Source organism: Lissotriton vulgaris, chromosome 1_2, assembly GCF_964263255.1.
Source record: "Lissotriton vulgaris chromosome 1_2, aLisVul1.2, whole genome shotgun sequence".
In the NCBI taxonomy this organism is placed as follows: Eukaryota; Metazoa; Chordata; class Amphibia; order Caudata; family Salamandridae; genus Lissotriton; species Lissotriton vulgaris.
In genome coordinates, this window is record NC_141686.1 from 289,783,354 (window position 1) to 289,809,279 (window position 25,926).

Here is a 25,926-nt window from a genome sequence, read left to right on the forward strand (position 1 = left end):
ACCAATATAAATATGAGTCCTGTGAAGTTAGTTCCATTACCCAAAGGAGTACATGAATTCAAGAACCCAGAACCTTAGTTAAAGACTTAAGCGTAATGAGTTCAGACTACCATAATGAAATGAAAAGGGGTTTTATTAAGCGCAACTGCTGCCCTGAGGCGTCCAGGCGCTAGAGAACTTGGTTAGTACCCTCCAGTGTGATCGCCCCAGGGGTTAGCCTGATTTATTGAAAAGAAAAGTTTTGGCTGTTTGCGGAAGGTCATCAAGTTAGGATTAGATCTTAAATGGAGAGGGAGTGAGTTCCATAACTTGGCTGCGTTGTAGGAAAATGACCGACCTCCAGCTCTGGATCTCCGGATCCGGGGAACTGCCGCCAAAAAGGCGTGTGAGGAGCGAAGCTGTTTGTTGGGCCGATGAGGGGTAATCAGAAAGTGACTGTTTGCTGTGCCAGATTTCCAGTATGCTTGATTAGAGATGCACAGGGACCTGAACTCAATTCTCTCCCTGACAGGGAGCCAGTGCAGGGCTTTCAGCCCAGGCGTCACCGAGGTTCTGCTTGGCAGACCAAGCAATGTGCGTGCTGCACAATTCTGAATCCGCTGAAGTTTTTGCAGACAGTATTCAGGCGCCCCTATATACAGGGCGTTACTGAAATCAAGGCGGGACTGGATTAGACCCTGCATGACTGCCTGCTTGGCTTAAAAAGGTAGAAGCAGAAGGATTTTTTTCATCATCCTGATGAGACCGAAGCAAGTCGCAGAAAGCTTGGTTGCTTGGGTGTTGAAGGTCAGGGATTTGTCCAACCCCACCCCAAGACTTTTTATATTGTCTCTGGGTGTGGGGGGAGCGCCCAAGCTAACGGGCCATAACAGCTCCAAGGTGGAGGGAGCTGATGGACCAAGAAGCATAAGCTCGGTTTTATCACCGTTGAGCTTGAGGCACGACTTTGTCTTCCAACTCTTGACCTGTTCCAAGCAAGTTGTCAGACTGGTCTGTGGTTGGTGGCAAATCTTTTGCACAAGAGAGACCACTAGCTGAATATCGTCTGCATATGTAATGATCTTAATACCATATGGACGAACGATCTCAGCCAGCGGTCTCCTGTACGCATTAAATAGAGTGGGGCTCAAGGATGAGCCCTGCGGCACCCCACAGCCCAGAGGCTTGCTTGCGGAGACAGAGGCTCCTTCAAAGTCTTGAAAAGTCCTGTCACTTAGAAAGGACTTGAACCAGGTCAAAGCTTCTCCTGATACTCCCACACTAAAGTGACGGCGCAAAAGGATTTTGTGGTTCACCGTATCAAACGCTGCGCTCAGATCAAGGAGGATCACTTTCACTGACCCCCCCTGATCCAAGATCCGCCTAGCTTCCTCTGTGACCGCCATCAAAGCAGTCTCCGTCCCATGTTTGGGACGGAAGCCCGTCTGGGTAACGTCAAGCAGATGGTTACTCTCGAGAAACCTAGTTAGGTAGATATTAATATGTTTTTCGAGGATTTTGCTTACCCAGGGGAGCAAGGAAATCAGGCGGTAGTTGTTGAGGTTGCCGGGGTCAAGTGTGGGTTTCTTCAGGAGTGCTCGTACCATGGCATGTTTCCAGGTGGGTGGTACCATACCAGTCACTATGGAAGAATTCAATAACTCCATGAGCGTGGGAAGAATGACCTGGTCGACTGAGACCAGCGTGCTCAGGCGGCGGGGTCACATGGGGAGCCAAACTTCATTTGGTGCATCAGAGCTCAAGAGTTTCTAAATCTAACTGTGGAAAATGATCTAAAATATTTTGATGGAAGTCCTCGGCATCTGTAGTGAGATGTGGTCCTTGGATGGGGGGATCTGAATCCATATCTGGAAAAGATGAGTACATTTTATTTACTTTATGAAAAAAGAATTCTGCCAAGTCATTGCATCGGGAGAGTGAGTTGTAGTTAGCGGCCAAGGGTAGTGGAAGCGTGGTCGGACTTTTTACTCTTTGATACATCTCTTTGGGCTTGGATCTGGCCGACATAATTTTCTCACTGTAATAGGTCGATTGTGTTAGTTTTATTTCAGATTTATAGGCTCTAATAGCCTCCCTATAAGTAGCTTTGTCCATGGTGGCATAGCCCAAGCGCCACTTCCTTTCCAGCCTCTTACATAGGCGCTTTTGCCTCTAAGTTCTTCCGAGTACCAGGGCGCTGTTTTCCGCTGCCTTTTTAAGCTGGTAGTACGAAAGGGAAGTATAGAGTCAAGTGATTTTGTGATCCAATTGTCGTATTCATTAATATCTAAAGGGGGATCACAGGTGAGTGAAGGTCTAGAGGTTGTAAGAATGCTGGTCCACTGGTCTAGACGTAGTCTGGGCCAGTTTCTCATTCTTCGCGGGGTAGGGGTAGTGAGAAGGAAATTGTGTGTGGTCCAAGAAAAAACGAAAATGGCTGTAATTGACTATTAGGACATGCCACACACATCAGGGTTTGTCCTACCTTATACTTACAATGCACCCTGCCCTTGGGCCTACCATAGTGACTGATATGAAGCAAAGGGAAGGTTTAGGGAATGGCATGTGGGTGTACTTGCCCAATCAGCATGACAGTACCAGACTGCACGCAGGTTCTGCAATGGCAGACCGTAGACACATTTTACAAAGCTGCTTCTGTGGGTGGCACAACCAGTACTGCAATCCCACTAGCAGCATTTGGATTGCATGCCCTGGGCACACTCAGTGCACTGTACTAGGGTCTGACAAGTAAACCAAACATCCAATCAGGGAACCACTAATCAATACATCAATTTACAGTAGGGAGAGCATATGCACTTTAGCACTGATCAACAGTGGTAAAGTGCCCAGAGTCATAAAATAGCCAACAACAGGTCAGACAAAATATAGGTGGGAGTCAAAAAGTTCAGGGATGACCCTGCAAAAAGGGCCAAGTCCAACACAACCCCCTTCCAGCCAAAACACAGGGTAGACCAATCGCTACCTTAACGGGCTTCCCTGCTTAGGGCGATAGAACATGGACCTGGCACGCAACAGCAGGGGCATACTCCAGTTCTACACCAAGCTGAACCCATTTCAATTCCTCTGTCCATGCTCTCAGAGTCCACCAAGCTAATCCATGGGGAACCCTTCTCTTCACCTTTGGACACCACCTGTGTAGCATCGCACCTTAAATTGCTCACAGGCGTGTCCCAACAGACAGACAGCAAGTCACAGTAGCCACTGACACTAGTATGGGATGAGACCCAGGCCCTTTGCCTCTCAGGGCTCTCAAATCTCTGTGGAGTCAGAGTGCGGGGGCATTAGCCCCAGGTGCTTGGCACCCTTTGTCCACTCTCCCTCCTGTCAGGTTAGGCATGACATCCTGGCACTGACCCACCAACCCCAGGCCATTACCCTGCGGCTGGACCAGAGACTGGGGTGTGCTCTACCACACCCAATTCTCCTCCTTGGGGCTCTGTACCCTTCCACCTGGAGTGGTACCCCCTTCCAGAATTGTCAGGGCACCTGTAGCAGGTGACCTGCACCATTCACCCACCAATTCAGGGGTGCTATACTGCAACTGGAGTACCAGGTCAGGGGGGACCCCCTGTACCTGGCCCTCTAACCTAGGGTCTAAACCCTCAAGCTGCACCTGGGTCAGAGGCGAGGACTCCCTCCCTTGGCACCCCCTTCCAGAGTACTGCACCCCCCAACTGGAGTGGTACACCAATAAGCTACATTGGTCAGGACCCTGATTATGGTTGCCCCTTCCTCCAGGTCAGACAACACCTGAACCTGGCTCTCCAACCTAGGGTCTAAACCCTCAGGCTGCACCAGGGCCAGAGGTGAGGACTCCCTCCCTCTGCACCTGTCAATGCATCTTGCTGTAGTGTAGGGCTCTGTTAACATGATGGAGCTCTGCAGAAAAAGAGCATTCTTTTTTATTTTCACAAGGAAAATCCCAAAACGCGTTTTGAAATTAAAAAAGTAAATGTTCCCCCCATCATGTGGGTCATCTCTCATGTCAAGGAGAATACTTAGCCATTTTCACTGCCCCTTACAATAAGATTTTCCTGGTGGTGACAGTCAGGAAAAACTGACCTATAACTCCGCACATCTAAATCAGATGGGGGGAATTACAGGTCTGTCTCTGATGCCCATTACTACGAAGGGCCATCTGAGGGGTTTAATCACTCTAGACAGCTTGTATGAACAATATCTGAAATGAAAAGCGAGCGAGACTGGCTTTCAAGACCTTCACAAAACATCCAAGAGAGGCCAATTGGGGTCCCACATATACGGTTAGAGGGGAAAGAAATAAATACACCCAGAAGCATGGATGAAATGAATCACCATGTAAAACTAACCGACTTTTAAGGTGCAACGTGTGAAAGGAATAGGAACAAAAAGTATTCCAGTCCCCAACAGTTGCAATAATGAATTGAGGGATGCCAAAGAAGGGTATGACCATAGAAGGTTGCGAGACTAACAAATGTGATATAGGCCTGTTATACAAATCTGTCTAATTTAGAAATGTTTTGCTCTTTCTTCCTTTTTTAAATTAACAAACTTTGTTCTGTACAGTTTAAGAACTGATGAGAATGCACATGTTTTGAATTTTAATGTTAGACACAAGTATAAGAATAAGAATTTTTCGAGCTGGTCAGCTAAAAATGGTTGAGTTCTGTTTTGTAACATAACTACCGTGCTTTTTTGATACAAAGTAACTGTATATTTTGTGTTTTTAAATTTATAGTGGTTTTAATTGCAATATTGTCCTGAAGAAGGTGACGACTCACATCACTGAAACGCTGCGTTGACATATTTTGCTATACTTTGATGTACAAAGTTTTTTAATGTTTTTTATGAATAAATGTGAAAATTTTAAAACTCAACCTTTTTGTACCAATATATAATACATTCTTGAAAAGAAAAAAACCTTTTCGTGTGTGCATATTCTCATAAATTTGGGTTTTTGACAGTATTGTCTTTAAATGTTTTTATAATTGTAAATTTGTCAATCTCCATGCAACCTTGGATACAACATATGGCTCACCCTTTAACTTTGGTTTAAAAAACCCCCTCAGAGACTTTTGTCTCTTTACCACAAGCATATGAAAAGGGAATTGACATTTTTTTAGGGTCCCACATCTACTACACTACTACCAAGCATCCCAATCAAGCTTCATTTACCAAAACCTTGAAGCAGGACCCTTAGGTCAAGTACCACAAGTTCCTTCAGCCATGAGAGGCCAGCTTTTGTATGTCTCCCCTGTCACCAGAGCGTTGCTAGCTGTCTGAGACTTCTTGCCATCAAGAGTGTCCTTAGCTCCTTTCCCTCCTTTCCCTCCCCTCTCACACCAATCATAAATAATGCAAAATTTACTGTAGTGTCGGCAAAAAATTTCCGGTTCTGGAGGGTTAGAATTGCGTTTGTCTTTGAGCCTTCTATTCAGAGGACAGCATGAATTCATTTGAATAAATAAAACACAAATTCGGATTTCCAGAGTCCAAACGCTATCATTCCCTCCAAATCCAACACTGGGTCACACATAGTAATATTAAAGCATGCAACATTAGAGCGTCTACAGCCTTTGAGAAGATCCTCCACAGCCTTTCATCATCTAAACACCTGGGGGCATATTATCAAGAAACGGCGTTAACGTTATTGGCGCTTTATCGGCAGAAAACTGCAGCTAAAGTGGCGATAATGGGCTTGATAATATGCCTTTGTGAATTCCCATAGAAGCCCATGTTCTGGTGAACCTAGGCTTCTATGGTATTCTCTACGGCATATATCAAGCCCATTATCGCTGCTTTAGCAGCAGTTTTCTGCCGCTAAAGCGGCAAAAATGTTAGCGCCTTGCTTGATAATATGCCCCCTGGTTTCTAAATTCTGCAGGGTACTTAATACTCGAACATCAGCATGTAAATCACTCTTTCAATTGCAATGGGAGATAGACCTTAACATCATCTTTGACACCGAACAATGGCTTGAGATATTTCTTTGTACTAATACCCATTGTTTGTCTTGTCTGAGGTAGGGAGATCCTCTACAAAATGCTGTTCCGTTGGCATCTTACCCCACACCACATAATCAACCCTTCTTACTCTGACGCTTGCTGGCGTAGTTGCGAAAAAACATCCTCCATCATACACATCCTGTGGTCCTGATCACAATAGTTGATTGTTTGAATAATATCTTCTTTGGATCCAGTGTCAGACCTCAGATAGACTCCCTGAATTGGCCTTAGTTGGCAGACCATTGGCAGGGCTATACCAACTCCACTCTATCATGGGTACAAGGATATTCCTTCTCCTCCTGACAGCCAAACACACCATTCTCTGTCAATGTGGAGAACCAACAAAGCTAACCTATGCACTCGTGGTTAGATAAACCTTGGCACTTATTAGGTCATGAGAAAGTAGCGTTCGATCTTTACGACAAAAGTCAGTTTTTAGGTCTAGGCTAGACAGCGCATGGGCTGTCTCAAAGAGATGGGTTGTGTTTAATCTGTGAGCTCCAGCCCTCCCACAGGCTTCCCATTAGCTCGCTCCATCATCTGTATTATATTCTTTTTCACCTTTTGTCCATGGCATGGATGGTCATGCCTCTTTTGGGGCCTGATTCACAGAACTAACTTAAGACAAAGTCCTAAACTTACTACTTTGGGTATTCACAGAAGTTAGGATTTTGTCTTAAAACAGACTTAAGACAAAATCCTAACTTCTGTGAATACCCAAAGTAGTAAGTTTAGGATTTTGTCTTAAGTTAGTTCTGTGAATCGGGCCCCTTGTGTTTAGCCCTCCCCCAGAGCATGGGCAAAGTGCTTGTAAACATCCACTGCTCCCGTTTTTAGGACCATTTTAGGACCTACTTTTTTCTTTGCTTTTCAGCCCTCTACACAGTGCTCGTGCTTTTACCAGCTCCTTCTCCTCCCACCCGCCCTCACCCCCAAATACCGTCCCAAATGCACAGTGCGCTTCACTGCTCCCTTGACTTGCTCTTTTTATGTTCAATTGAGCACGTTACTGGAATGTTGCTTCCGTCATATCCGATTAGTTGCTTTCACGTTCCAACAGTGCGGATTACTACTCCCTTGCCGTGCTCGCCCTCCTTGATAATAGCTGCACATGTGAAGAGACCATGACGCGCTGCTCCTCTGCAACACGAGGGCTATATCAATGCACGCCCTTAAAGTCTGATTTATGACCAAGGTACGATCACATCAAAAATGTTAACTTCCACCAAGGATTACAAAACGACATGTTTTGTTGATGTGATTATTTATAAGTATGTGCAGTGAAAAGCTTGCCTCCTAGTTTGATAAAAGCTTTCCTCTATGCGTCCTTTTATAAGCACTGGGTAGAATGTGGCGAAATTGCTTGATTGGCTGACTTTGAAACTGAGGAACTGGGTTTGTGTCTTGGCTGCAGGCTCAGCATCCTGTGAAACTGGGAAAAATCCAGGCTTTTTTTATACTTGCAATGTTTGCTGCAGTTCACCGCCTTTGTTTATTTTCACCTGACATGTGCCTTGGAAATGCTAACCTTCTAATTTGGGAAATGCTTTCCTCTTTTCTGTTCCCTTATGCTTCCTTTTATAAACACCATGAGAAGATGTGGAATAACTCCTCGAGTGGCTGACTTAGATGCTGGGAACCTGGGTTCAAGTCACAGCGTCAGCTCAACATCCTGTGATTCTGGGCTAATTAATTTCTCCATTCCTAAAAATGAATGGATGCAACTGGTGCGTATGTACAGTGCTTCGATACCTAGTGCATTTTAAAAGAGGCATGATCTTTTTATTTGCTGCAATGATTTTGCAATTAAAACATTATGCACCCGGTTAGTTCACCCACTCACACCTAGTGCCATTCTCCACGTCCACAGGCTCAGGCTTCATTCTTTTTTACTTCGCTTTCAGCCATGATAAACAGCAGACGTGCTGCTACTAACCATGGCTAAAAGACATTGGGGCCGATTCACAGAACTAACTTAAGACAAAATCCTAAACTTACTACTTTTGGTATTCACAGAAGTTGGGATTTTGTCTTAAAACAGACGTAAGACAGACTTAAGACAAAATCCTAACTTCTGTGAATGCCAAAAGTAGTAGTGAGTTTAGGATTGAGTCTTAAGTTCATTCTGTGAATTGGGCCCACTAACATTGACCACGCAATAGCTCCTGCTTTGCCAGTGCTTGTTTAATGAACTAAGGAGTCCCGTTCTAGCCCATCTGAATGAGGGATGCAGGTGGAAGACACGCCACCATCTCTGAGAGCACTGGGACTGATCGCCCCCACCTTGCTTCCTCGAGGTGGATCCCTTGTCATTCTAGAAACGAATGTATAAGGATGAATCTTATGTTTAATGTGTGGGTGCTTCGGTGTAAGGGATGGGTACTTTGGAGGGGGTAGGGTATTTAATATTGGTTATTGTGTTCACTGAAAGATGTTCTGGTTAACTTTTATAAATTGCTAAACGAATCGAAAAAAAGCCATTAAAAAGTAATTTACTATGTTGGTCTCTACATACATTTAAGTGATGCACTCTTTTATCCAGAAATGAGTTCAAGCAAAGATCTGTGCTGGTCTGTGCACACAGAGCAGAAAGGTTGGCGGTGGGCGGTGTGTATGTCAGCTCTTCTCACCTGGACACAGGTTCGCTCCTCCCAGCAGGATGGACAGACATGTTGATGGGCTTCCCAAGATACAAACCGTGATGTCAGACGATGTGAATCCTAAAAATAGAAGACATCAGTTATTTTACAGCCATCAACACATTTATTGCAGTAGCTTGAGAAAGCATAAACATCTTTGGCAAACACCAGCTTCTGAAGTGTCAGAATGATGGCTCTCCATACACCTACATACAAAGCTCTCGACCTGCACCTAACCCTCTATGAAGCGCTCGTCCTCAGATAAGCTGGGAAGGAAGGTAGACAAGTAAATGAGACAAAAAATTATAGAGGACCTGATTCTGAGGAATTTCATTTCAGAAGAAAATGTTTGCAAGGATATATTTATGTTCTGTCCATGTTATTGGTAGGCCCTGTGTTGCTGTATATTCTGTTGCAAGTGCCGTAGTATTCGAAGTTGCTACATTGATGAGGGTGTTGTCCATGGCGTGCTTATTGCGGTGCACCCATTGTGTTAGTTAGTGGGTGCTGTACTGCTGAATGTGCTCCCTTTGCTGGGATGTTAATGGGTTCTGTTTTGCTCTGAAGGATCATTAGTTTTGTGGGTGTTGTGTTGGTTCAGGGCTCGTGTTCAGTGCTGCTGAACCTGTTTTTCCTGTTCCCCGCTGTGTCCCTGCATTAAAGATCCATGTGGGACAGCAGCGAGAGAATTGGCACATCTTTATTTCCTCACTTCTCAAACACACTGCCCGCTTGCCCCTCAAGCCCCACCCTTCTGTTTCCTGCCATGCCTGATCCTCGATTCAGGACAGGATAGGCATAGCGATACAACATCTCCCCCTTTTGTATTTTAAAGGTTCAAGATCTAAGTTCTTCAATGAGTCGGTGGGCTTTCGAACAGTTCTCTGTGGCCTGCTGCTTCGTGGTCGAATGGAGAGACGCCTCTCTTTACTGTCATGGGCTCCCGGTGTTGGTTGGAGTTCTTCATATTCGTCTTCCTCTTGACTTAAGTCATTTGTGTCCCAGTTTAAGTCTTGAGCTCGAGTGTACACTGTAGGGTTACATCTCTTGAAGTATGACACATTTCTGGTTGTTCTCTTGATTCCTGCTTCTGCTGTGAGCATGGTTCCTTTCTTCTTGGTTACTTGTAGTGGCTGGGCGCAGTAGCGGCTGTCAGACATGGTTTTCCTTTTCTGCTTCACTAACACCCAGTCACCTTCTTGGATGTCAGATGTTCTTGCATGTCTACAGTGGTCCGCATATTCTTTAATTTTTGCTTTCTTGTTTCGATCAAGTTCTACCAGTTTTTCATGGTCCAAATTCATGAGTCTGGATTGTGTGACGGCGTCGGAAGCTGGTATCCGAGTATGTGGGATTCGCCCCAGCATTAGGGTGGCAGGACACTGATTGGTGGTGCTGTGTGGCGTGGTCCTGTATGCCCGTAACACTTCATTTAAAGCTGGCTGAATGTCTCAATGAGCTAGTTCAGCTTGTTGCATTGTCTTTTTTATGCTAGCCATAAATCGCTCGACCATCCCATTGGCCTGAAACCACAGAGGAGTGATCTTTCGGTGCTTGAAATTTAGGTATCTCGCAAATTCCTCAAAAACTTGTCCATTGAATGGTGGTCCATTATCTGTCTTTATGGCGTATGGATTTCCCATGCGGCAAACGCTTCATCGATGAATCGTATGACAGTGGCATCTTTGGTATATGAGATTTGGTGAGCAATGGGGAATCAAGAGTGCTCATCCATGATGGCAATGATGTACTTCCCTGATTTCAGCGTACCAAAGAAATCAACAGCCACATGCTGCCATACACCATATGTAAGAGAGCCTGTGGTTCTTCTCGCCCCACCAGCTGGCAGTGTGGGCAGTCTTGTAGGATATATGACGGTACAACGCGTACCGTCACAACGCATACCTTTACAACGCGTCCGTGACAACGCAAGTCGTTACCACGACTTGCGTTGGGGGGGCGCGGATTTCGAATAGTTTAATTTACTATTCTAACACCAGTCCCCGTGGACCCTAGGGAAGGTGTTAGGATAGTAAATTATCTATTTTTAGACCTTGAGCGCCCTCCAGCGCAAGTCGTGGTAACGACTTGCGTTGTCACAGCCGCGGTGTAAAGGTACCGCGTTGTGAAAACATCGTTGTAAACGATGTTTACCGTCTTGTAGTGTGGTCTCTACCATCTGGTCGAGAGAAGGGAACCAGACGCGTTCTCGCAGGGCCTTCTTCATGGCTACCACTCCTCGGTGTCCTTCTTGTGCCAGGTTGATAGTGCCTTGTCTCCACCGGTGAGGCCTTACAATCCTCCTGTCTCTTAGTAACAGACCACTGTCGCTGATGGAGAGGTCATCTTTAATGTGTTTGAATGCCATGAGTTCTTGTGTGTTGATAGCGTCATTTGTATTAGGTTCTTCAGGTGTCTCCATGAATTGGTACAGACACGGTGCCTGATGTTGTGTAGTGTGGCATCCTTTGCAGAGGCTTCTATGATTGCCTCTAGTGGGACAGCAGGCAGACATGCTTGGTCAATGACGAAATGGAGATATTCTTCTGCTACTGAGGGCCGCGCTCGTGTCCCTGCCTAGGGATGTCGTGATATGTAGTCCGCCGAGTTCTCCGCTTTCCCGGGTTTGTGAATGATGGTATATGTGTAGTCCTGCAGGCGACCCCGCACCGTTCAATCCGCGGAGGCATCTTCGCCCGGGGGTTGCTGAAAATGGTCGTCAGAGCCTGGTGATCAGTGATACTGGTAAAGTGCTTGGCATAGACGAAGAGGTGGAAGTGTTCACAGGCCCATACAACTGCCAGGGTCTCTTTTTCCGGCTGGAAGTATGCTTTTTCTGTGTCGGTGAGACTGCAACTGGCATATGCAACGTTGTGGCGTTGGTCTTCCTCGTCATCAAATTGTGCTAGAATGGCACCTAGGCCAACAGGACTGGTGTCTATCGTGATTTCCGTCTTCCGCTTGGGGTTGAAATATGCTAAGTTGATGGCCGAGCTCACAGCAGCCTTAATTTCATTGACCGCTTGTTTGCACTTATCCGACCAGTGAAAACTTTGCCCTTGCCGTGTCAGTTCTCGTAGTGGGTAGCTGATTTTTGCAAAATCCTGGATGTATCGGACGCAGTAGCTAGCCATGCCTAGAAACGAGCGAAAGTCGCTGACATCTTGCGGTTTGGAGGTGTCGGATAATGCTGAAACTTTCTCAGGGTCTGGTCTCATGCCCTCCTTTGAGAAGATGTGTCCATAGAATTTGAGTGTCTGTTAGATTTGGGGGTCTCTGGTTGGCACAGGTAGGTACTTGTGACAAGCAGGGACCCTCTCCTCTAGTCAGGACAAGGGGATTACACTCCAAAAATAACCCCTACTCACCCTCTAGGTTGCGTGGCACGAGCAATCAATGCTTATCTCAGAGGCGTTGTAAGTTAAGCAGTTGTGACCACATACAGTAACCCAGTTACAACACTACAAATGGACACCACACAGGTTTTATATAAAAAATAAGTAGACTTTATATAGAGTTACCACAAGACCACAAACAACAAAAATACACACTATGATTACTTTAAGATGGTAGATTAAACTTAGTTCAGTTCAGTTCTTAGATGCGACACTCTGCGCCAATGTACCTTAATTTGCATTGCGCTTCCACAACAAGCAATGTTGCAGCAATGGGAAATGCGGCAAAGTTCAGGTGCAAAGAAATAAAGACGTGAAGATCTTCCAGATGCGGCACGCTTCTCGGGGATACGAGAAGCTCTCGGTTCGATGTGTGGACTGCAGCGGCGACACCCTAACGATGCGACGGCAACAGCTCCAGCAGCGACGCTCTTCTCCCACGATGCGTGAAGCTTCCGCTCAATGCGAGAACTACAGCGGCGACATCCAAGATGCGACGGCAGCAGCTCCAACTGTGGCGCGCTTCTCGGGGGATGCAAGGTGCTCTTGGTCGATGACGTGCAGTGCGACAGTTCCAGCGCCGACACCCTCCTTCTTCGGAGTTGCGACGGCAGGCACAGCGACAGCGACACGCTCCGACCTCGTTGCAAGATTCTTCTCCTGATGTGGTGCAGTGCAACAGCTCCAGCGGCGACACCCTCCTTCTTCGGAGTTGCGACGCAGCAGCAGCGACGGCGACACGCTTCCTCTCCATTGCGGCACACTTCTCTCCAATGCGGTGTAGTGAGACAGTTCCAGCGGCGACACCCTCCTTTCTCCGGAGTTGCGACAGCAGGCACAGCGATGGCGTCACGCTTCTTCTTGTTGAGTCGCGCTTCCAGCATCTTGCGACACGTAGTTCCTCAGAAGGACCAAAACAGCAGCAGGCACTTTCCAAGCCCTTGGAGATCCTTCACAAGTTGAAAGCAAAGTTACTCAAAGTTCCTTTCTCGTTCCTTTGGCAGTAAGGCAACCACTGCAGGCCAATCCCCCAAAGCAGCACTTCAGCTTGGGAATAGTCTCTCCTCAGTTTCTTCAGGTTCCTCTCCTCAGTCAAGGTTTCTTCTTGTTGTTCAGAGTGATCTAATTTCATTGGATCAGGGTCCCAATATTTATACCCCAAAATCCTTTGTTCTCTGAGGGGAGAGGGGCCTTTGCTCAGTCCAAACCAGTTCCTGAGCACTCTGTTTACCAGACTTCTCTTATCCTTTCACAGTGCAGGGCAGAAACATCAGACGCTCCCCAGGAGGTGGAGCCAGCCTTGTGCAAGGCAAGTACAGTCCTGGAGCACTTTGTTGACAGGACTCCTTCTCTTCTTTCAGTGTGCAGGGCAGAGACATCAGCCACTCCCCAGGAGGTGGAGCCAGCATTGTGGAAGGCAGGCACAGCCCTATTCAGAGTCCAGGTGCACACCTCCCTCCCATCTAGATGTGGACCTCTCTATTCACCACTGGGTGACTCAGCTTGTCTCTTGGAATCCCCCAGCCCTGTCCCTTCATAAAACCAGACATAGGAATACATATCCTCCCAGAGCCAGGTGTGAAAGGTTAGGCAAGCAAATACCTACTTTCTAAAAGTGGTATTTGCAAACAACGAATATTAAAAACAACTTCACTAAAATATGTATTTTATTATTCTGAGTTCAGGCATACTAAACTCGAATTTCTACCATGTTCTCTGAGCCTGTTAGGATTATAAAATATAACAATCTGGCCTATGGAGAACAGGTAGCCTTGCAATAGTGAAAAACTAAAATGGCTGTAATTCATTATTAGGACATGCCACAAACATCAGGGCTTGTCCTACCTTATACTTACAATGCACCCCGCCCTTGGACCTACCATAGGAGTGACTGCTATGAAGAAAAGGGAAGGTTTAGGGACTGGCAAGTGGGTGCACTTGCCAAGTCAGCATGACAGTACCAGACTGCACGCAGGTTCTGCAATGGCAGACCTTAGACACATTTTACAAGGCCGCTTCTGTGGGTGGCACAACCAGTGCTGCAGGCCCACATGCAGCATTTGGGTTACACGCCCTGGGCACACTCAGTGCACTAGACTAGGGTCTGACAGGTAAACCAAATAGCCAAACATGGAATCACCAATCAATACATTAATTTACAGTAGGGAGCACTTGCACTGTGGCACTGAACAGCAGTGGCACAGTGCCCGAAGCATCTAACACCAGCAAAAATACATGAGGCAACAGCAAAAAATGGAAGGGAGACCCAGGCCAATGGTGCTAGGTCTAACAGAGTCGATTTGTGAAACTCACATTTTTCTTTGTTGAGCGTGAGGTTGGCGTCCAGGAGAGTGTGGCACAACCAGTTCAAAGCCTTGTCGTGGTCCTTCCGAGTCTCTTCGAACACCAGAATATCGTCACTGTAGTTGAATGCATTCGGGATGTGCTGGATTACTCACGGGACGGCTTCCTGAAAAATCTCGGCTGCTGACGAGATCCCAAAGTTAAGGCGCTTGTATCGAAAAAGCCCTTGGTGTGTCATGAACGTGTTGATATATATTGATTTATCGTGCAGCTCCAGTGGGTGGTATCCAGTGTTGAGATCCAGATTTGAAAATACAGTCCAAGTTCAAGCGGGTGATCATGTCGCTGATGTGGGGTCCTGGATGCCGCTCCCTTTCGATAGGAGCTCTTTCCCTAAACTAGGCATTTTGTTTCCCAATTGTCACAACTTCAGCACCCCTTGTAAGTCCCTAATAAATGGCCCTTCTGGTACCTGTGGAATTGGCACTGAAAAGGGATCCCAATGATAGCAGCATGAATTGTGCCACCCTAGGGTCCCTTCACCAATGCCATGCTCACTGCCATTGCAGCCTGTGAGCATTGGTGCAGACAAAACCGAAGAGTTGACATGGCACACTGTGTGCCATGCCCACAGACACTGCAGGGGATATAGGTAAGACACCCCTCAGGCAGGCCTTATAGCCCTAAGGCAGGGTGCACTATATCTCCTGTGAGGGCAAATCTACGAGAGTAGATATGCCCAGCTGTGGTTGGCAGTAGGAGTTCCTGCAGGGCGGTGATGTGGGGAGGAGGAGGGGCAGGGTGGGGGGTAGTAATGTATGGATTACGGAGTTTAACAGGTAAGTAAACATATAAATAAATAAAACAAATTTTGTTGCGCGCACTGCATCACTCCGTAATCCATACATTACTACCCCCCACCCTGCCCCTCCCCCTCCCCACATCACCGCCCTGCAGAACCTCCTACTGCTGACCGCGGCTTGATATGCCCCTGCAACATCCATATAGATTCTTGGATATTGTAGGTGAAGCGGGAAGCCTTAAGGAGTACATGGGCTAGACACTCGCCATTACGAGTTTCCAAGCTCCATGACGGTTTCACTGTATTATGGGATGATTGGTACTGAATATCTCATCTTAATAAACCAGCACTGATTCTAGTAATTGTAACTTTGATATTACATTTATTGTGATTTTCTCGAATTGCGAAATGTAATTACCTTGTACTCGAAATTCTTGGTCTAAATATTTATATAAAAAGAAGTACTACTTTTCTAATTTGGTCTTGATTTCCTTCATTGACTGTATCATTTATTGCCTCTGTGGATAGAACAAAGGCTTAGCACTACCGTCTGATAAGCCTAACTGCTCCCCCACGCTATAACAAAATAGTGTTCATATTATCTACTTCTGCCTCTGTAAACCAGTAAGGGTTTCCTCGACCTCCCTGCACAGTGTACCCCATTGTGTGCACTATATAGAGAGGTGGGCTTTCTACACCCAACTCTGCAATAGACTTTGAAGTCTGGGGCCCTCATTCCTCCCCTTTCTATTTGAACTGGTAGTTTTGCTAGGCAGACTCTGAGGCACCCCTGTCCCCATACCAGGTCAATCTGTATGGTATTCAATAGCTTAAACACCACAGCCGCTACTACAATGTTGACGTAACAACGCAGGAAAATACTCTGGATATCTTTACCATGCATTTCTTTTGAACGCATAAGCTTTTACAACGTAAAAACATATGGCGTTACCACGCATTGTGTGTGTGTGTATATATATATATATATATATATATAAGAAACCCAAAAGGACACAACGGGAATTAAACAGGAAGATCGCTTTATTGCTAGTTGATGCTGAATGCCATTGCAAAAAGGAATAAGGCAGCACCTTGATTAAAACCTTCGTGACTCCTCCCATAACTATGGAGTACAGCTGGCCCCTATTCACAACAAATAGTTTCTATTGCGTAGTCCGATGTCAGAGACTACCAATCCCAGAAGACATCAGGTTGAGAACTGTCTTCCGTGGGGCTCTTAACCTGTTTGCGCTGTCCATGCCATTTTTTAGGTGAGTTGTGGTGCCAAATTAATATCCTTTTATAAAAGCTTGGTCTCCCTTGGGTCCCCTAACGCTCTGCCTCAAAGTACTTTCACCAGCAAGGTCTCGGAACAATAGCTCAGTGTCCGTGCTCCCCCGTCAGATCCTGGTTGCTTCCTAGCAAAAACCACTTACTGGGATGATCGGTGAGGCGGTCCGAGGTAAAACCAAGTTCATTGGAAAAACAAAAAGATGCCAGACATCCCTCGGACTCTTGCGGGCCGGTCCTTCCACACGTGGCTGGCTTGCGCGTTCAAATCACAACCAAAGGCAACTTCTGTCCAATATATATATATATATATATATATATATATATATATATATATATATATATATATATATATATATATATATATATATATATATATATATATATATATATATATTCAATGAAAAAACCATAGGTTATAGACCATATATAGTTAGGGATTTGCATTTACAAAACCTTATTTTACTCGCACAAAACCATTGAAATTCCATATATAGTTAGTTGCGCTAACTATATATCGCGCACCCGCAATCCACTGCTGATGATGTCACATATTACATCATTCATGACATGGTCAGTGACATCACTGATGACATCACTGATGACATCTCAAATGACATCACTGATGACATCTCATTTGACATCACTGATGACATCTCATTTGACATCACTGATCACATCACTGATGACATCACTCATGTGATAATACAATGAACCTCTTCAGACTCTAATATAACCTTACATACACTCAGTATAAACAGACACTCACAGACTGTCACTCATCCATGGAGTTACTCACACACCTAGTCAGTCATGGAAAGAATCAATCACACTCCATTTCCTCAACTATACAGTTATACACACCTTACTTATTCAAACATATTCTTAGACATATTTACTCTCTTATACAATCCCTGATACAAGCTCACAGTGATCCATACAGCCACTCACACATTCACTGGCTCTTATCCACAGTTATTTATATATGTCATCTCTCACATGTATTGTGTTTTACATACGTATTTACTTGCACATGTAGCACTGAGATATCCATTCACTCACCAACACACCCATGCACAGTCAACCGTCCATATAGCTGTTTCCACATGCACTCTTGAACTCATACACCTAGTGAATCAACTGCTTACACATCTATGCACAGACTCACACACCTCCCAGCCACCCACACACACACTCAGTCTCCCATACAAATACTTGGGCAACCAATGAATATCCCATATAGTTACTCATATAGGTACTTATCAACACATGCAGCAGTTTACAGAACAACAGACATAATAATGCACAAATTAAGACAGTTTAGTCACTAACCCATGCACTCAGTGAGACACATTTAATCACTCACTCATACAGTCAGTCATGCACCTACTAAATCCTTCATCCAGACACTTATACATCCACTCATTCTTCAATATGTAAGACATATTTCAACTTTACAGAAACATACAGTCACTGGGTGTTGTCATCAGTGATGTCATCAGTGATGTCATTTGAGATGTCATCAGTGATGTCATCAGTGATGTCACTGACCATGTCATGAATGATGTAATATGTGACATCATCAGCAGTGGATTGCGGGTACGCGATATATAGTTAGCGCAACTAACTATATATGGAATTTCAATGGTTTTGTGCGAGTAAAATAAGGTTTTGTAAATGCAAATCCCTAACTATATATGGTCTATAACCTATGGTTTTTTCATTGAATTTCAATGGTTTTTTAAATGCAAATTTCTAACTATATATAGTCTATAACCTATGGTTTTTTCTGTGAATTTCATTGGTTTTTTAAAAGCTAACATCTGTAGCTATAAAATGTATTCTTTTTTAAATCCCAAAATATTTTTAGATGTTTATTGATAATTTTTTTTTTAATATTTTTTTTTTCTTCGCTTCTAGTTCGCGAACCGGGAAGCTTTCCGTTAGCTCATCTTGATGCCGCGATCTAGTCGGCGAACCGGTCAACGTTACGTTAGCGGAACTGTGACGCGTCGCGGAAGCGCGACGTATCACGTTATCGCGTAATGCGTCTAATGACGCGCCGCGTTAGCGCTCCCGGAAGTACTCCGGACCGCGAACCAGAAGCGATCTGGGACGCGGCGCGCACCGCGTAACGTAAGCGGAACAGGTCATGTGACTTGTTTATCAAACTTTTCATTGGTTCATTTCACTTTTGGTTTCCAAATGATGTATGACTAGGTCATGTGACCTAAAAATAACACTTTTCATTGGTTCAGAACTTTTGCTTTCCCCAAATCATGTAAACCCCTCCTTATTTCCTCACTCTGACTTTCATCTTGGTGAGAGAAAGACCATTTAGCTAGAATTGAACAATGGCTTCTGTACTTGCTGCAGCTGGTGGACCCCCACCACCACCTCCACCTCCTCATAAGAAGAGAGGACCACCTAGTCAATTTATCACTACCAGAGAGGAGGAAGAGGAGGAAGAAGAAGAAGAGGACAGAGAGGAACCACAATTTGTCCAAGAGTTGCCCCGGTTTTCAAAACGAAAAACAAGTTTCATCTGGCAGTTTTTCTCCATCCCTCCTGGATCAAAGAAGGTGAATGCTAAATATGTCACCTGCCTCATCTGTGATGAGAGATTGTCGAGAGGCACAGAGAAGAAATACAGTATGGGCAACTATACGATGCATCGACACATGAGCAGGTGGCATCCCTTAAACTACAGCCGGGCTGAGTTAAGGGATCTACAAGACAATCCCACGACAACTCCTGTGGCCAGATCTACATCCACAATGTCTTTGACGGGAAGAGAGGCACATGAAACTGTGCCAAACATTCAACCCAACTTCCAACATATGAAGTTAACTTGTATACACTGTGGTGCTATGCTGTCCTATGGCAACATGAGCATCAACCTGATGAATACGGTATTCGAAAATCATAAATGCCCTAATGCACCCAAGAAGTAATTTTTTTTTTGCTCCAGTTGAGCCGTTTTCAATGCCTGTTTTTTGTTGTTTCCCCTCCATAAAAAACACAAAAAAAACATAAAACAGTTCTAAAAATACAAAAAAATCAAAAAATGTTCAAAAACAAAAAAACAAAAAAAAAAACAACAAAAACAAAAAAAAACAGTTCTTTTCAGAACTACCTCCCCTTTCAAACAAAATTACTAGAATGTTTATCACTCTGGCAAGCACTATTTCTTTTGGTTCGCTTCAAGTTCGCTGACCGGTTCGCGAACTGGAAGCGAACCAAAAAAAATATTTTTTTAAAAAAAAGAAGAGTTAGTATAAGGGAAGTAAACAGAGAATAATGTAAAAAGAAAGACAGCTATAGAGAGTAAATGAGAGATACTGTCAGTGACATCATCAGCAGTGCATTGCGGGTAAAAAGAGTAGAAAACATTTACCTTATAATTCTTGTTACCTTTTTTAAATATTTTTTCATACTTTCAATCTGTAAAACAAAGAACAAACATTTTCAAAAATATTAAAACATGTATTTAAAAATTAGAAAAGACAAGGGAAAAGGTTCAAAAACAAACAGTTTTTCAACAACTTTGACATTTACAGAAGTCTCTGCTTCTCTACGTCCCCTACACAATCCTAAAGATATATATTTTAAAGAAACTGTATCTTGATGTTGATGAACTGAGGCCTATTTTGGAACATGGTGATTTTTTTTGCACTGCTAATGTCTCACAATAGTGATGCAATAGCAGCGCAAAAAAGATGTAAAGACATCATAAAATTGTGTCTAACATTTTAAATGCTTGATTTAGGATGCAAATAAGATGTGTGCTTTCAAGAGCTTTCTTTGAGGTGAGCCCTCTTTTCTTTTTTTAAAAAAAACACTACCCAGAAGTACAGCACTGAAAGCATTAAAATTGATATTTAAAAAACTCAGCTTACCCATATGTACCTCACATTTCTAAATGTATATCATAAGGACAAAAAGCATAACATTAATTATACATGTTAAATGGTTTCTTTTTGCTGTTCTCAGAATGTATCAAATTTCACTTAAATCAGTGACTTGAAGGTATTCATCATGTAACAGCGGGGAAAAAAAAACACAATCAAAATGACTGTGTTTAAAAAACCCATACAACCTAAGAAATCTGATTTCAAAACTCCTTAAAATTAACTTACTTTCAATGACGTCGAACGATCTCCTATAAACAGCATCCACTCTGTTGTGCTACAAATATTTTCAGCCCGCCACTTTCTGAAAGAAAACCTCCATCGATACGTAAAATATGTTACATAGAAAAAAAACTTCTCTCATTATATCACATGTTTCCACTAGGCCAAATCATGTTGCCGCGATTCACAAGTCTTGTAATTCTTCCAATCAAATCCCGACATTTTCTATTTTCGCAACTTTCAAAAATAAAATATTTGAGATTATTTTCACAATCCTGGACTACTAATATCTTACTCTTCTTTGTCACTCATGTTCTCCTTTTCCTATGACACTGATACTGCTTACTATGAAGCAGACTTACTTGCATCAGGTTTATATAGTTGGATTTTTAATCTAGACAGCATTGCAGACTTACATTCCCTCTACTTAAAATTTTGGTTTTAAAAACACCAGGTAAGAATTTTTAAGGTCAAACGGCAATTTTTTTTTGAAAGTTACAACGGAATCATTACAGAATGACCAGCCGTTTCCAGACTTTAAGTAAGCTGTATAATGTCCTGATGTTGTTGATGGACCATCGTGATAGATAATTGCTACAGTAACAAAAGTCCTCCCTGATATTGACAGCTGAGAAGCCACAAATTTTTTTATTAAAGTTGACAATTTTGATCCATCAGGCCTACAACGTTGAATCATTAAAATGACATACTGGCCATATCTACGTATAAATAATGTTGACATCATATGACATTTACATTGGCTACACTCCATGTTGTGATCCGCTGCTTTTACTAGCTTATTAAAGGACACTGATTTACTGTCTGGCAAAGTTAAATATATAAATCTTTCTGAGTCTACACTAGTAGTACTTGATACCATACAGTTCTCGCAGTCATGCTGCCATTGATAAGAAAGCCCAAACAGGTGATCTACATCTACACCCTCATCTTGCAATACATCAAGCATATACATTAAAAACTCCTGACAATCTTGCTGATTATTTTCAGAGAAGTCTGTTTGACCTGAACATTCATCTAACAGATAACGAACTTCAGACACACTTTCTACTTTTGTTCCATCAGTGCTACATTTCTCTAACACAGAATTCAACAAGCAGCATAAACTTTGTTCTGAATTGAACACAATCTGTTCTTTTAAACTCTCTAGTGAAAAGAGAACATTAACAACTACATTTGCATAGCAGTTGACACCAGAACTGTTTTCAAATTGAAAACCAACAATCTCTTCAACAGTATCCACTTTCTTTCTGCTAACAACTTTCGGTTCATTGATTTTTAGTCTTTTTGCAACAACCTCCCTACTGTTACTGATATTTCTACGTTTCCGGCCTACCACACGTTTCTCAAACAAAGGATATTGAGGCAAATGTGGCGCATACTCTCTTCTTAACCTATTGTATTCCTTAACACAATCTAGATCCGCACAAATGTTTGTGACATCACAGTCAATCAAGTACAATCCCGATAAAGTTCTAACTCGTGACAATGCCACATATGCCATACCCTCCTTGAACACAGAACTGCCAATATTCACCAATGCACAGTCTACACTTAAACCTTGCGATTTATGGATTGTCACCGCATATGCCAAGCAAACAGGAAACTGTTTACGGCGAACATATAAGTCTTTAACAAGCAAAAACCTAGCAGAACAACGACCAATTTGCTGTACTTCCTCAATGCCATCAAATTTAATTCTTAAAAATTCTATTTCATCTCTATTTTTGTATTTCTCAAAATCAACAACATTACCCATTGATCCATTTACCAGACCTCTTTCTACATGTAAATTCCTTCTCAAAATAATTCGGCAATTTAAACACACATTCAAAGTCTTTTCAAAACCCGCTGTCTTAGATATAGTCTTCTCTAATGAATCCAATTTTGATTTCAAATTGTCTGACAAAATAATTGTTGATCCCATATGCTCTAATTTGTCGATAGCTTCAAGTTTCACAATCTCTTGCTTTTCTAAATTCAACATTTTGTTGTTGAAGATGGCACATTCTGCAAGAGTTGGCATGAGACATATCCCAGATTTCTTCTCAGTAATTTTCTGAAAAATATTCTCAGGCTCAATCTCTTGTTTGGGATATAAATTTGACAGTAAACGTGCATTTAAAGCTTCTTTTCCATGCTCGGTCACTTTTCCAATTCTAATATCTTGTAGAATATTCTTGTAATCTTCATCCTTTGCCTGACGCATATTTTGATGCAGTTCAGCATAATTGAAGTTTAACCATATATTGACGTTGCCAATGCTCCCTAGGCACTTCCTGGTATCTTCATGCGTGAGTATTTTGAACACAGGTTGACCTTTTACTGGTGTCAGCTGCAGAAGATCTCCGAAAACAATGATGTGTTTCCCACCAAATAACACATCATATTCAGTTTTAACTACTTCTTGCATTCTCAAATGCACAAAGGCAAGCATGACATTGGAAACCATGCTTACTTCGTCAATGATAAGTAGTTTCATTTTCCTCAAGACTCTTGAAACTTCAAAGCATGCATCTCCAGATAACTTGTTGTATTGTAATTTGTTGTCATGCTCCACCGGCAGCATCAGTAGACGATGCAAAGTAATACCTTTAATGTTATGTGCTGCCAGTCCAGTAGGAGCGGTGACAACACAAGACAGCGATGACTCAGTCCTTTCCTGCAAATAACAAGAGATTGCTTTAATGAGGAAACTTTTTCCAGTTCCCGCTTCTCCACTCACGTACAGTCGGACAGGCTTCAACGATGTACATGAGCACTTGTTCTTCTCATGACTTAATCCGTGCTCAATTTCCTTGGTAACTTCATCATATATTTTCCTCTGCTCAACGTTGAGTTGTTTTTCCAAGTCTTCTAAGTTAACTGAATCCTCCTGAGCATGTGCCATGGCTCTTTCTACTTCATTCATAGCAGTGGCAGCTTCATTTTCGATAATAGGTCCTCCAAGTGGATCTTGACTCAATGAAACAGAACTCTGACTGTCCTGAGAACTGTCTCTGGCAATCTCGGCTGCAATCGTTGCTTCCTGCTCAATTTCCAAAGTTAGCATTTCTTGATATTTAGAAAAAGCAGGACATTCTATGGACTCCTTGGCTGCATTGAAAGAGTCTTCGTAACAGAGGAAATCTCCAAGCAGTTCCTCTTCTGCACGCCAAGGCTTGAAAAGTTGCAAAAGTGCTAAATAGAAAAACTCCTTTTTTCCTGGAGATTCACCACTCAATTTTCGATGGTTTACTAATTGGCATTTTCTTTGCTTGACCAGGCATCCCTCACTTCCAATTACAGCATACACTCCTTTCTCAATATCTTCTTTGATGTTCCTCTTGAATATATAATTTTGGAGAACCTCATATAAACAAACATTCTCAAGGTGACTGCTTCGATTTGGATAATATGTATCCAACATGTTGGTCTTCAAAATGTCGGTACTGTTTGGTTCCTTTTCTGCCAAATACTCAATTTCCCGAACAGGTTTTAGAACTCGATTTCGCATTGCAGCAAGACCAAGACTCGCCCAAACGAGACTCCTGGATTTGGCATAGAGACTTGCTGAAGACAATCGATCAGAACATTCGTAAGCTCCGATTTCTCGATGCGACAACATCTTCAGACTGAAACTGTACAACTTCTTGCTGAGGCTCTTTTCATGGGAAATGTCCTCCCACATATCCTTCAGTTCGGTCTTTTCTTTTTTGGTGATGTAAGATGTCACATACCGAGCCACAGCCATACAGTTGTCAGCCACAAACTGTATATCCATGTTGGCATTCCACATGGACAAAATCACTGGGTTGTAGTCATTGATGTACTTGGACTCTTCATTCCTTTTCAAATTGTATGTATTCTTGGGTGATTTCCTCGTCACATTATGTCGCAGAGAAGACATCAAACTGTTCACTCTTCCTTTAGAAATCACCGGTCGTGGAAAGTTGAAACGACATTTGGTGTAGAACTTGTCCTTGTTTCTGAATTTACGACGACAGTACTTTCCACAACGATGGCTTTGGAAACGTAGAACTTGTTCTCTTAGACTTTTCTTCTCCGTTGCGTTTGGAACAGCACACGTAGAATACTGTTCTATGAAATTCATCACTAAGTCATCCGGATCTGTTCCAAATTTAGGTGCATCCTTGATCCACAACAACATATGTATATGAGGGGCACCTCTTGCTTGGTACTCCTTTCTCCAGAAGAAATCCAACACCTCTCCAAGAGGTGGATTCTTTTTATTTGTGATGAAAGACATCATAGCTTCAAATCTATGATTGAAGTACCTGCATACATTCACTGGATCCAAAGAACACAGTTCTCCAGGTGTCTTGAATTCAATGTTTTCAATATTTCCATTTGCCTCTCGTAGAAATTCAAGTAAGTCTTCCCAGCCATACTCGGCACAGCTCAGAGTGAGGAACCATGTTGGAGTTCCTAAGTTCCTCAGCATACATTTTAAATCACCATGACGACGGTACCAGTACTCATTAGTACCACGCTGACACGCCATGAGATTAATTAAGTGAGAATCCAAAATACTGTCTTGGACATTGACTTTATGCATAAAGTCACTTGCCGAGATGTTTTGCATCTGTATACCACTTTTTAAGATGTGGTTCACTGCATATGACAGTCCAGACAGATCGCTTTCAAACAGGAGATGAAACAAATAGGGAATGCATTGCCGAAACCTAGCATCTTCTGCATACAATCGTAAAGTCCGGTATTCAGACGCAGGGATTTGATGAGGTCGCTCATCATATCTTCCTCCTTGACCTGTGGGAAATAGCTGTGGGAAACACCGAGCTTCCAAACTTTCCTCCCAAACACTAATGGGACTCCCTTTGGCTTGTTTCATTTGAAACAACTCAATAGCATTCCCCATGACTTCCTTGGAATGCAAAGGATGAACACTATAATGTTCATATATTTCTTCACTTTTAGAGGCCTCTACTTTCTCAATTTGGCCAGCACACAAATCGCTATCCTCTTCATCACTTACTTCCTCTTCTGCAACATATACATTCTTATAGTACTTATTATTTTTCTTCAAATACACTGTTGCCTTTTTGACTTTCCTAACATCCACTAAATCTTGCCATATTTTCTTATTCTTTGTCGGAACCCCGTTAACCAAGATAACCAGAGGTTCCTCTTCCACTTTTTCTATTCCAATTGTGTTAATGTTTTTCTTCAAATCTAGAGGCAAATAAACAACTCTTCCCTTTAATCCTCTCTGTAAATCTGCTGGAGGCAACTTCCCTGTCTTAGGCTCCATTCTTACAATAGCCTGAAAGGGATGGATACTTTGAATCAAAATAGATTCATAAGTATTTAAATCCTTCAATTCAGAAGGAATCTCAACCA

General features: G+C 43.1%; 1 protein-coding gene across 1 annotated transcript in view; it reads right to left on the bottom strand.

Annotated features, from left to right (window-relative positions):
* LOC147736520 (carnosine synthase 1-like) overlaps positions 1 to 25,926 on the bottom strand; it is a 330,617-nt gene that overhangs the window by 289,305 nt on the left and 15,386 nt on the right. Inside the window, exon 2 of the mRNA XM_086953764.1 lies at positions 8,615 to 8,704. Coding sequence (XP_086809890.1) covers positions 8,615 to 8,704 — 90 coding nt within the window. The remainder of the gene's footprint in view (positions 1 to 8,614; positions 8,705 to 25,926) is intronic.